The 12,951-nt window shown below is 34.7% G+C and overlaps 1 protein-coding gene across 2 annotated transcripts; it reads right to left on the bottom strand.

The window, feature by feature from the left end:
• Positions 1 to 2,957: 2,957 nt before the first annotated feature.
• On the bottom strand, positions 2,958 to 5,480 carry LOC113348659 (vesicle-associated protein 4-1-like). Of its 2 annotated transcripts, XM_026592507.1 has the most exons (8): positions 5,098 to 5,477; positions 4,900 to 4,965; positions 4,683 to 4,753; positions 4,459 to 4,540; positions 3,957 to 4,072; positions 3,559 to 3,636; positions 3,349 to 3,468; positions 2,958 to 3,263 (listed from the first exon to the last, which is right to left on the bottom strand). In XM_026592507.1, exons 1-8 carry the CDS (start codon positions 5,174 to 5,176, stop codon positions 3,204 to 3,206), a joined length of 672 nt encoding a protein of 223 aa, XP_026448292.1. In that variant the 5' UTR covers positions 5,177 to 5,477; the 3' UTR covers positions 2,958 to 3,203. The 2 variants fall into 2 exon arrangements, with proteins under 2 accessions (XP_026448292.1, XP_026448291.1); XM_026592506.1 differs by having other exon boundaries at positions 4,900 to 5,480.
• Positions 5,481 to 12,951: the final 7,471 nt, after the last annotated feature.

Here is a 12,951-nt window from a genome sequence, read left to right as displayed (position 1 = left end):
TTCGGAAAGCATCAGTCACTTCCTTATACTTTTCGTCAGACTTTGCGATAGGTAAGTTTTTGTCCAAATGGAAGTAACAATATCTTTGATGAGAATCAGGGAACTCTTTGGAAATATATTTAACCAACCCTTCACCTCGGTCAGTCATAAAAGTGATTGGGCGATCATCATTCAAAGCCTCCTTCAGTTTCTTGAAAAACCATTCCCAGCTGATATTGTCTTCACCAGGTACTAAAGCAAACGCAAGCGGATAAAATCCTGCAAAAAGGAATTACTAGTTATGTTAAGCAACAATATTGACACTACATATTGACATGCAGTTGGTTTACCTCTTTGTTGATATGTGAAAACCTGACACTACATAATAACATGTTAAGCAACTGATTGACACTACATTTTCACATGCAGTATGGTTTGTCTCATACTCAGTAAGGTCAATATGTAGTATGTAGTATGGTCAATACTCATTGTCAGATAGTGAAGTAAGATCAATATGAGTGATCTAACTACCAGACACTACATATCAAAAAAAAAAAAGAACCAGTTACCTTGATTACCATTAAGACATGTTGCTGCCATGAGACCTCCTTTAAAAGTTCCAGTGAGAAATGTACAGTCACAGAAAATCATGGGACGACATAGTTTATATCCCTCTATACAAGCTCCAAAGCAAACAAAAAGTCTATTGAATCTTTTTGTAGCATCATTGAAATCGAAATCAATAAATGACCCAGGGTTTGTTTCCCTAACAGCATTCACCCACCAAGCAAGATCAGTGTACGACTTAACATCATTACCAAAAATCTGTTTATGCGACAACTCAATTGCATGATATGTGTGGTGATACTGGATTTCAATGCCACCACTAACTTTAAGATAATCTATGATCTCTGCTGGTGTTATGCGAGGGTTGTGCTTGACCATCTCATGAATTAGACTGTTCATGAGTTTTTTTGTAACTCTTGGATTCAACATATAACCACCGCCACAGGTGTGCCTTCCCATATATTCCTTTATCTTAAAAACATCAATAGAACTACCAATGGCAGTTGCGTGAAGCTTCCATGAACAACCTTTCACACTACATACGGCGGTGAATCTCTCAAGGTCATTCTTCTTCTTAATTACCTCATATCTAGTTCTCATGCAGTATTTTTGGCATGCTATACGTACGGCATCAACACCACCATAGAATAATTGATCTGTATCATCAAAAATCTTATCCCAACCATCTGAAAAAAACACTCTTGGGGCTTCTTTACCTTCTTTCAAATAACTATTCTTTGCACTGACAACTAAGTCTGCATTACTGTCAACTTCCATACGCCTAGACGCGCCATTTGAAATTACATCCACGTGCAAATCAAAGAAAGCTGATTGCTTTGAAGAATGTAATGCAGAGATGCCCTGGAGTGTTACATCGGCAAGAATAGGAACTATCGCTTGATTCTGGAAATAGTTAACCAGAATAGTCGATGGAGTCAACCAGCTCCACATATTACAGATGCAAAATTTCAAATCCTCTAAAGTTGAAAACGATGTAACCTCATATGCAAAATGATATTGCTTATAGTATACATGAGAATAGATGGAGAAGTCTGGTTTGGGACCAACGTCAGACATGTTAACCCTGTAAATGATCCAAAAATTAACTAAGTCTCTGAATGGATATAAGTTATACATATTGATATGTATTGGCATCTACTGTATTGCACGATACATACTAAGAGCGCAGGCTATATGTAGTACGTATTGGTATGTAACATGTAGAATAACTAAGTCTCTGAATTCCTATACGTTATACATATTGATATGTATTTGTATGTAACATGTAGAATATATTTTACAACATATCAATATGTTTTGAGTTTCATCTTCTATAAATAGAAGAACTGCAGCTATATCAAAAAGAGAATACAAAATTACTACACGATCTATCTAACAAAACAAACATATATCAAAAAATACAGAACAAACCTATATCAGATTACAAAGAAACTAAAACAGAACAGCAGCAGAGAAAAGGTGATTATAGTAACATACATTGTTCGAATCTGAGATTAACCTAATTCGATTTTAAGATACTTAATTGAAACACACAAAAATCACAATGTAAATCGAATGGAAACTGAATTGAACAATATAAATCATCACAAAACTGAAATCATAAAAGAAAGATAACAATGTACATCATAGACAACTATTCTGATAGAAATCGGATCAGAATAAACCTAATTATTCATCAACATTCCAAGAACAACAGCAGAGGAAGATGATTTACGAGATAAATACCTTGTTCGAATCTGATTTCGAAGCACAGATGATTTACGAGATAATAGCTGTGATTTACGAGATAAAATACTGTGATGAACCAAAATGCAGGAGCAGAGAAAAACCAAAGAGAAACAATCTGAGATGAAAAAAAAAGAGAAAGAAACTGAATTTGATTTGTTCGTGGAGTTGCAGAAAGGGTATTTTTGGTACTTTTGAAAAACTTGTCTTGTGTGACCCGCACGTTTTGGACTAGGGAATAAATATTCTGGTCCAAAAACATGTTTTTGGACCAGCGGATAATTTTATTCTAGGGGTGGATTAGAGAGTAACCAGTACTGGGTTTCCTGGACTACCTAGTAATTCCTAGACGAATGAATGAACGAGACATCAGAATCGGATTCAGACCTTCTACGCTACACCTTCTAAGCCTTACCAAGCCCATTATAAAAGCAAAATAAACACGCCCATTACTGCTTGATATTAGGAAACTGCAGTCTATGTTGCCAAGAACTCTAATCGCATCTCGATAGAGTAATGATCCCATGGGAGCATGTTAACCAGTTAGCCGATGATCCCATGGGAGCATGTTCACCACTATCTGGTTGTGCATGTTCGCGCACAACTGCAAAGAAGACCAGTTACACCTGACTGGGAGATGGATAAATTTCCGGACTAGTCTTCGATTGGCTGAAAAATTACTTTATTTTCAGAAGCATCAATAGCACCTTATCTACAAAACAAATCTCTTAAACTCCATACTAGTTCATCTCACATTTTAAGACACCGAAATATGTAAGTGGACCTACTTTCACATTATACCTCACACCAACAAGGGATACAAATAATACATTTTTCATCCTCCGTACATTAAGAGAAGAGTGATGTTTTCAAGAAAGACTCATAGCAACCGTGCATATTCAGATATCACTTTAAACTGAATCAACCCCTTCAACTTGCTGTCTAGCCAAGTATCTTTCCCTTCGCTCTTTCTGGAAAATACACGACAGATTATCAATCAATGTAGCAAAATTATTAGAATAAAAAGAATAACACGACGACTAGTCTACACTTTACCCATTCATCTATCACCAGTCCTTCTCCAACGATCCGTGGACCAGTGTCTTCTGGAGGTTTCTTGCGCGTTTCAACAGCTTCCTCAGCCTCGGCCAACTGTCGTTTCAGTTTTTCCATTGCCTAGAAACAGTATATATGCACAGAGATCATCTACCATTTACTTGTGTTGCCATATTAACACACCAAAAGAAGCATGTGACTACTACTTACAGGGCTTGTTTTCTCAATGTCCAAGAACACGACTCGCAAAATTTGTTCAACTGCTACGTGATCCTTTTGCTCATCGAACTGGCTCAAAAGAAAATCAAGTGATTCGTACTGATTAGTGGGGAAGTACAGAAAAGCTCCGAGTCAACGAGAATTAAGAAAGTATGTGTCATGCCACTCTTGTTGTTTATGTGCTCAACCTATCTTTCTTGTAATTAATAAAATTAACGTCCTTCATTGGTGCAAAACAGTTCATTAGAAATAAATCACCTACTTCTGTCTAAATTAAATTTGGTACGAAATCTTCCTAGCTAAGCAGGTTTCAATTACACGGATACATGAGAACTCTAGCAACACACCAAAAATTAGAAAAGAACATTTAATTAGAGCACACCACTCACCAGCTCGGGTACATATTCCATCCCTTCTGCAACTTTTAGGCTGACAATCTTAAACTTAACTTTGCACTTCTGCTCAGTTTGTTTCTCTTCCTCTGGATGCTCCACGAATTTGAAAACTAGCATTTTTCAGCCCAAAGTTAGTAACCAAAAATGAACATCATAGATTACTACTATAGTTCAACACCAGGTATGATTAATTCTAGTTCAATACGTTGATTCTATCCTCACAAGTTACTGAAGAATAAAATCCCCACTTATCTAAGTTAAGAAGAGCGCTGGATAATGTGTTATAGACTCCAATTTAAGTAAATGATTTCATAACCTGGGAAAAGAAATAGACTGGTAAGGGATTTAATCATTTTATGTTGGTAGCATGGCCTTCTAGATCCAAACCTAAATTCTATATTTATTACTTCTACCAAATCACTAACTATGCTAATTTTTTTCTTCACTATGTTTTCTAGACAGTGGATACTAGCATTAGCAAGAACATGAAACTTACCGGTTACAACAATACTTTCACCAGGAGCAAGTATACCACCAGGTGGGCGCATGAAGCAACTTTTAGGCGCATTTGTTTGAAACTAAAGACACACAAAACAGAGAAAAATTAGGTGCCTAGATTGTCATCCGCTAACAAGATCATAGCTGGAATAGCGAATAGCAAATATGTACCAGATTACCAGAGACACAAGCTTAAAATGATCCATAGACACACTCCCATACCTTGAAAGCTGCATGAGACTTGCTAGTGTTTTTAATCCTTATTGCACTTCTCACTTGTTTACCAGGTTCATCTTCAATATTAACAAAGTTATCCATAATTAATCAGCAATTAAACTAAAAACAAAATAAACAAGCACTTAAATTCAATAATCACAATAATTTTGACAAGCCCAATTTGAAAGAAAAAAAATGAATGAAAAAATCAAAGGAAACATACAGGGGAAGTAAAGCTTGTTAGCTGGATCAAGACGAAGCCTGCGCCTAGTAGGGAGAAGAGATCTCGCTACAGAAGAAACAGTATTCATAGAATGAGTTCCTTGATCAATCTGCTGCTGGTTCTGATTATGTTGTTGACGATTTTGTGAAGTCAACGAACTTGAAGTAGTAGTATTAGAAGATGAAGATGAGGAGTTACCAGGTTGCCAGAAAGGCATTTTGCAGAGATTCCAAACCTTTCCTTCACTTGAAGGAGGTTTTCCATGAACTACTTCCATTTAGTTTTGTTCTTTTTTGCCGGCCGGAATCTGACCCACAACACACCCACTTTTAACGCGGTTGTTACACCATCAGTCACTATACGATTGAACTTTTTTTCTCACTAATCCAGCCAGGATCGGATTTGGAAACTAAAAATCTGAAGAGATTTTGTCTCTCTTTTCTTTCTATTCTCTCTCTCTCCGTCTGCGGGCGTTGGAGATGGAGCTGGTCCGTTGGAGTGAGACGGGTCGGATTTTAAAGGGAAAGTAATTCACTTCAATTAATAACTTTAGTTCAGGTCCGGTGTTTTTCAAATGTCAGAAACTCAGAGAGACTTCTCTTCTTCGGTCTCCTTACAATCTTGTCTCGGTGTAAATAGTCTTCTGTACATTTTTAAAAAATGCCATTTTAAGTTTGACAAAGTTAGGTGTGTTAGCACAGGAAATTTCAGTGTATCATTTTACAGCGTGTTTTGTGCTTTTATGTCCAACTTTGTCCGACTCATCAGATTTAGTTCCGTTATGCTTGAAAAACAGTGGACACAAAAGGAGTGTGTTATGCTCCAAAGACTCTGGTTGTAATTTGTAAATATGTTGTTGTTAATGTTTATTCTAGAAGGGAAGAGTAATGGATTTCCAAACCTACGTGTATTTGCTGGTAATTTTAATGCAGTGGACTGAGCTAGTGAGAAACAAGCTGGCTAAGCTCAAATATGGAGGTATACCACCACAAAATTGGTTAATAAGACCAAAATCAATAATTTCTGAAATAAAAAAGATATTTAGATTTTGATACTGTTTAAATGGAAAAAAATGTAAAACTAGCCAGGATGTAAACAATTTTATCCTACCCATTTTTAAATACTTTTTCTTATTTTTAATTTACATCAGGATGCATCCAGTTTCATCCTCGCTATTTTTTAAGTTTAAGCCAGGATGAATCCAGTTTCATCCTTACTATTTTTTTGGTGTCTATCTCACCCATACTAATTTTTACTCGTCCATTAGTTTGAAAATATTTGGACAAATGACCGATTTTCCGGTATACCAACGATGTGTTTTTGGGTGATCCCAAGTCTATCATGGGTCAGCCACTAATATGTTTGTAGTATCTATGTCTTTTTTCGAACTAGGACCGCAAACAAAGTTGCAGATATGCTCACTAAGTTTGCTAGAATAAGAAAAAAAAAGTAGGGATTTGGATTTAGGTCTTCCTATGTACATTAAAAACCAAATCCGGGGTGATTGTGTTTGTTCCTTTGAGTCGGTTTGTAGCGTCTGAAGCCTTTGGGCTCTGTTGATGCATTAGTGAAATTTATTTTTCTTTTAAAAAGAATAAATAAATAGGTCAACCACAATGACTTGTCCAGTGTGAGATAATTGGTGGGATCCATAAACCCGCGTCTGAGGATTTGTAGGGGTGTAGTATTTAGGCGGTCTGAGGGTTCCATAAAATTCTCATTTTTTATTTGTTTAATTTTTATTCCCTAGACTAGTGGTCCGTAAACTACATCCAAACTCCTTAAATTGGAGTGGATTTTGGCAATTACAGGGTTCGAACCCCTACCTTCACAGTGAGAGGGAGCATACCAACCACCAGATCACTTTGTGATTGGCGTATTAAATATGTTATTTTTATGAAAAGATTTGTTAATCTTCTTTCAAATGGGGAGCTTACATTTGGAATAACACTTAGACTTAGTCTTATCATCCTTCATAACTCAACATTCAACATTAACCACGTCACCTTGATTCAAAGTCTAAGCGATATCGTGATTCAAGGTTGAATCAAAATAGCGCGCAATGCTTTGGCGTAGAAGTTTAGAGTCGTTAGATTTTTACCACTCAAAGAAAATATGATGGTTCATAAAAGTGCTCGATGCTTGGGTGATTCAAGGTTGAATCAAGATAGCGTGCAATGACTTGGAGCAGAAGATTGGAGCCGTTAGATTTTTAAGGTTTAGCGCAGAAGATTGGAACCGTTAGATTTTTAATATTTGAAGAAAATCGGATGGTTAAGAATAGAAACACTCAATGATTTGGTGCAAATAGCAAAACTGCTAGATTTGGGCTTCTGAAATAAAATATGATGGCTTTGATTTATTATGCCAACTGATTTTGTGCAAAAATAAAATTTTGGAGAGCCAAACCATTTGCAGCACGGAGTTCATTCAAGATTGCATTGAAGCAATCCCTTGAATCAACACTTTTGGAGACACATTTTTCCTTGAATCTTGAACTTTGAAATGCCATAATATTAAGTTTAATAAGCAAGAAAGTCCTCTTCTTTTTACGTTGGAAAAATTTTTAGTTTGCAAAGCTCTTGATGAGAAATTATACTTAACAACTCAAACTGATTTGGTTAGATTCATATCTGGTCGTAATAATTTGTTGCATGAATTGGAAACTGCTATCAAAATTAAACTTTAATTCAAGGTAGAGAATCATAAGGATTTTAAAAGATTGTTGACACTTGGTGAAGGATAATGAGTTTTATAGGTTAAGTCACACTTTTTTCTTCAATATGAAGTGGTGACATTCTTGTAAAATTATTTGTTATTTTGCTATGGTATTCACTTGGTGTCCCTTGAGTATGTCAGAAGTTTTATTTGGGAATGGAGAAAAAAAAGAGAAGACAAAGAAATGCCAACTCTGGGACTTGTTTCCATTTACAATTTGGTGGAACGTGTATCCTTAAACGAATATGAGAGTATTTCTTGAAAAATATGGAACTACCAAATAAACTAATTGATTACGTTAAATGTATTTTTTGTAATATGTTTATTATTTTAAAAACCTTTGGTGGTTGTTCTTTGGACTTGGTGATCACAAACTGACATGTTATTCTTATGTAAATTGCTAGTTTGATCCTCTTGTAACTTTGCGTTAGTTTGTTTCATTTTTTGTGAAGCAGACTATTTTTTTAGCTAAACTATGTCATTTTCTTGTATCAAAAAACTTAATTTTGTATTCTTTTAAAAAAACAAATTGAAGTTATTTGTTTTTAAAAAATTTGGACCTTAGAGACTTTAAGTTTTTAAAATGGAATGAGATGAATTTAGTTGCAAACATTGAAAAACCAAATGTAACGTCTCAGGTAGAGATTGTAACATCATATATTCAGCAGTGGTTTTCCTAATGAAATATATCTTATGATACCATAAACTAATACCAATGCCTTTTCAGCACAAATTGGCGTCAGAGTTGGAAGAATTATGTAGCTAAGTGTGATAGTCCTAGAGCAATCCAAATATAAGGGAACTTCCGGGAAACCTTTTTTGGATGACCGCAGTGGTGTCGGTTAAGAACCGTACACAAATGGATGACAATAGTGGCTTATGGGAATAATATTAGTGGAGAGTCGAGTATTGTGAATAAAAATTGTATCAGATCTAATGGATGGTCACGTATCGAGGATGGGAATGCACACATGGCAGGTCGGGCAGGAGAAATTTGGGCTTGTATATACCGGAGCTGGGGACGGATACAAACTAAGGGGTCAGATTGCAACATCCCGGATATTCTAGAGCTAGGGATGGCTCCAATCTAAAGGTTTATATTATAGCATAGCTCGGTTGAACCCACCAAGCATTGGTATGTCAAGTTTCGTTGTCATATTTTAGTATCAAAACTCATCTAGAGTCGGTTGATTAAATACTAGCGTCAAGTTCGTTTAAGTTAGACTAGAAAGTCTAAGAATGTTGAAATGTGCATATATTACTCCGAAGACCTGAAGAATGATAAGAAGTAAAGATTGCAACGACGACATCATCCTTTCACTTGAGGTTAGTAATATTGACTTGATCTTGTTTCCATTCCTAACATATATTTCAAGTCGTACTATATTGAAAACATAACATGCGAAGCTGTATATATTTGTATATAATACTCTAGTGATGAGACTTGGTCATAACAGTATGATCAAAGTATCAAGGAAAACATATTACGAAGTATAAACGCTTATCTTTTGGAACTTCGCAAATACGACATCGACATAATCTATTGTATATATTTGTTGGATTATGTGTGCATTATATAGGTGTGATTTCATCCTGGAAAATTATATATTATTACATTAGTTTAAGGAAGTAAATATATGAACTTGTTTTCATAATCGAAAGGAAAATCATAATTGGTCTTGTTTTTTATTGAATTTCTTTTGGATGACCAATGAAATATGACAATGGTAGAATCTATGTTAACTTATGTTGACACTTAAGGTCATAAACTATATAATATATCTAGTTGTAATCGGTCGCAATTTACTTTGGAATTCAAGGTATAACCGACCACAAGCTCTATTGGAACGCAAGTTGTAACCTGTCACAAGTTACTTTGGAATTCAATGTATAACCGTCACAAGATGAACTGGGAAGTTGATCGTAATCGGTTGCAAGCTGCCTTTGGGAAGCAAGGTGTAACCGGTCACAAGTTACTTCGGGAAGCAAGGTGTAACCTGTCACAAGCTACTTTGTGGAGCAAGGTGTAACCAATTACATCATATATTGGGAATCATGTTATAACCGGTCACAACATATTTTGGAGTGATAGTTTAATTGGTTCCATGAGAAAAACCAAGTATTTATGGTTCACATATTCCTTCATGATTTATGTGAATTAGGGTTTTGGGTTTATTAGATGAGAAGCTTCTAGATGTCGACATCACTTGAACATGTACATAACTCTTATCATTAATTGTTCAAAGATATTCCTTCATACTCAAGGTGATCCCAGATCCGAAAAATTGAAAAGCATTTAATTATGATTTTCATCATATATGTTTTAATTACCAGCAATTAAAGCAGATCCTCTAGAAAATATTATTAGTTAATGTGCTAGACTAATAATAAAACTTTTCTATGAGAGTTTTCGGAAAATATGGTAGGAACCCCGAAATTAGGTACTTAAATGAGAATATGTTGAGAATATTTTCGGTTTTGTAATTTCCTTGTTGTATAAACAACCTTGGTGTATAAATACTTGAGTTTACATTTCTTGCAAACTATCCTAAGAGCCGAGAAAACTTCATTCTTGTTGTTTATGGTGGAGTCGTCTATCCGGAGAGGAACATACCCTAATAAGGCGAAATATCTTACGACCGCTCATTCAAAGACTTTTGTGGGATAAAGAAGCTCTATGAGTACCGTTGGTGGAAAAATAGATAATTGCAGTATTATTAGTTTTCGATTATTGATTTGACTGACTAACAGTTGTTGAAACTTTGATTGCACCTAATTTGTTTATTCTTGAGAACCTTCTCTTCTGATATAAGTCTCACTCAAACTTGATCAAATTATTGACGGGATCTTTAAAACCATCTTCAGATATAAAGACATCTTGTGATAATATATTGTTATCAGACTCCGTCTGTGCGTGATCAATCAGGATTCAGGTTGTGTTGTGCAGGTTATTATTGAAGACAAATATGAACTCTTATTAGTTTCCGTATCTTGTGGATTTAGTGCACAAACCTTGATCGGTTGGGATCCAACTTGAATCGGTTTATCTTTGATAGACTTGATGTATTAGTTGCGTGAGATCGACATCACTTTATAGTTTCTCTTTGAGATCTATATTGGTTGATTGTGAATCTAGAGTTTGATTATTTTGGTAATCAAAATATAGATTGATCTAACCATGCAAGGGAGTTTATTAGATTAAATAGAAGATCCTTTGTCAACAAATCACATATCTTCTAGAAATATTGATTAGAGTGGTTACCAAAAAGATTCTTCATTTGTTGTTTGGAATACGATCCAAATGACTTGCTATGTGCATGACTCTAGAAGTCAAAGGCGCAGGGATACTGAGGAAACTAATAAGTAGCTAGGGGTAGTCTTCTTGGTATCAACTATACGAAGTTGGTAATAGATTTTGTATAGCGTCTTAATTCTGAGAGTATGTAAAACTAGACTAGATCCCGTGGTTTTTATGCATTTGCGGTTTCCTCATTAACAAAATCTTGTTGTGTCATTTACTTTGTTTTCCGCATTAAAAGTATTATTATAATTAAGTAAATTACACATGTATATTAACTCTGTAACACTTGATAATGGTCCTATAGAGTTTTCGTTTAATACCATACCCATTATCAAGTGCAGACTTTGTTATCGTATCTTCTCGATCTTATATCCATAGTCAATCACACAAGTGATCTTGTTGTTGTATTGTCTCGTTCTCATATCCATAGATGATCACACAAAGTGTGAACCGAATTTGTTGTATTGTCTCGACTCTTTCCATAGACGATCACATTCGGCAAAGGACTTATATGTGGATAATTAAAAGATTGTGGTGTATTTGGGTACCCTCGTATTTTCAGTTTATATTATAAAATCACATATTCGACAGTAGTTGACTGAATGGAATATACATAATAATGATGTACCTTAAACTAACAATGAGGCTATTTCAGCACAATTATCTTTGAAATTGGAAAGAACTGTGCACCTAAGCATATTGGGCAGGGACCAATCCAGAGATGAGAGATCTTCCAAGAAGATGTTGATGGATGGCAATAAACGTGCTAGTTGAAAACCCCACATTCCTGGATGATTGTAGTGGCTAAGAAGGGATAATATTGGTGGATAACCATATCATTCAGCTGAATATCATAAAGGAAAGTTTTTTTTCATATGTATATCAGACGAATTAGGTAAATCAAGATGTATGAGACTCAAAACTCTGGAGAATACAAGGGTAAATATGTTGCTATAAAGAGCTAATGTTAAAGTCTATATAGATGGAGGAAAATTTTTCTTCCTATTATCATAGAGTTGCAAACGCCAAGTAAAGGATAAAGCATATCACAAAGTTGCAATGGGTGATGTTGATATCTTAGACCAAAATGTGACCCAAAAAAGATTTGAGACTCCTGTGATTTACATTTTACATGTACTGATTATTCTACTTCACCAAATTTTGAGTCTATGGATTTTTCGTATGTGAATGATGAAGAAAAAATATGGCTTAAAAGACCTTTTAATGATAAGAAGTACACAATGTCATCATACATTTTTGTTATAATAAAGTACATGGATTTGATAAATACATTATGGAATTCTATAAAGATTGTTGGGACATTTTAAAACCTGATTTGCTGCTTCTTCATTAAATTCGTGTTCAATGAAGGATTGGCTAGAGATAAATGTTTGTTTTCTCAAGTTTATCCCAAGAAGGATGAGCAACAATACAAGATTTTAAGCCTTTAAGCCTATAAGGATAATATTTATGCTTCTTGCAGATAAACATGAAATTGGTAATGTGTCATTTAATGTATGTATCTTAAGGGATATTTATTCATGGAAAATTAATTATTGATTGTATGTTTGTTGATGAGTGTATACACATAGAATAATGAAATTCCGGGTGTTTGGTGTAAAATTGGCATGATGAAATCATTTGATAATGTCAGTTGGAACTCTTAGTTTCATATTTTAGTTATAAAAATAGATATAATAAATAAATTGGAATTTCACTATGGATTCATTTTTAATTTTGGTGAAAAGGTTTTCTAAAAATCCTATTAAACCATAAAAATGAGTGAGACAAGGTGACCTTTGTCACCATTCCTATTTATCGTAATGGTTGAAATTGTATCAAAACTTCTTAATGAGGTTGTTTGCATAAATAGAACTCATGGATGTCAAGTTGTTGAAAGTGAAACTTTGGTTTTTATTTTGCAGTTTGGAGATGATACCATCATTTTTTAAATGCATATAAAATTGAGGCGAGAACACATCATGTAATTCTCTTGATATTTGAGGTCTAACTAGCTAAAAAGTTAATTTATA

This window comes from Papaver somniferum, chromosome 2 (assembly GCF_003573695.1).
Source record: "Papaver somniferum cultivar HN1 chromosome 2, ASM357369v1, whole genome shotgun sequence".
NCBI classification, from domain to species: Eukaryota; Viridiplantae; Streptophyta; class Magnoliopsida; order Ranunculales; family Papaveraceae; genus Papaver; species Papaver somniferum.
Note: the sequence above shows the minus strand (reverse complement) of the source record. Positions and strands in the feature narration are given on the sequence as shown.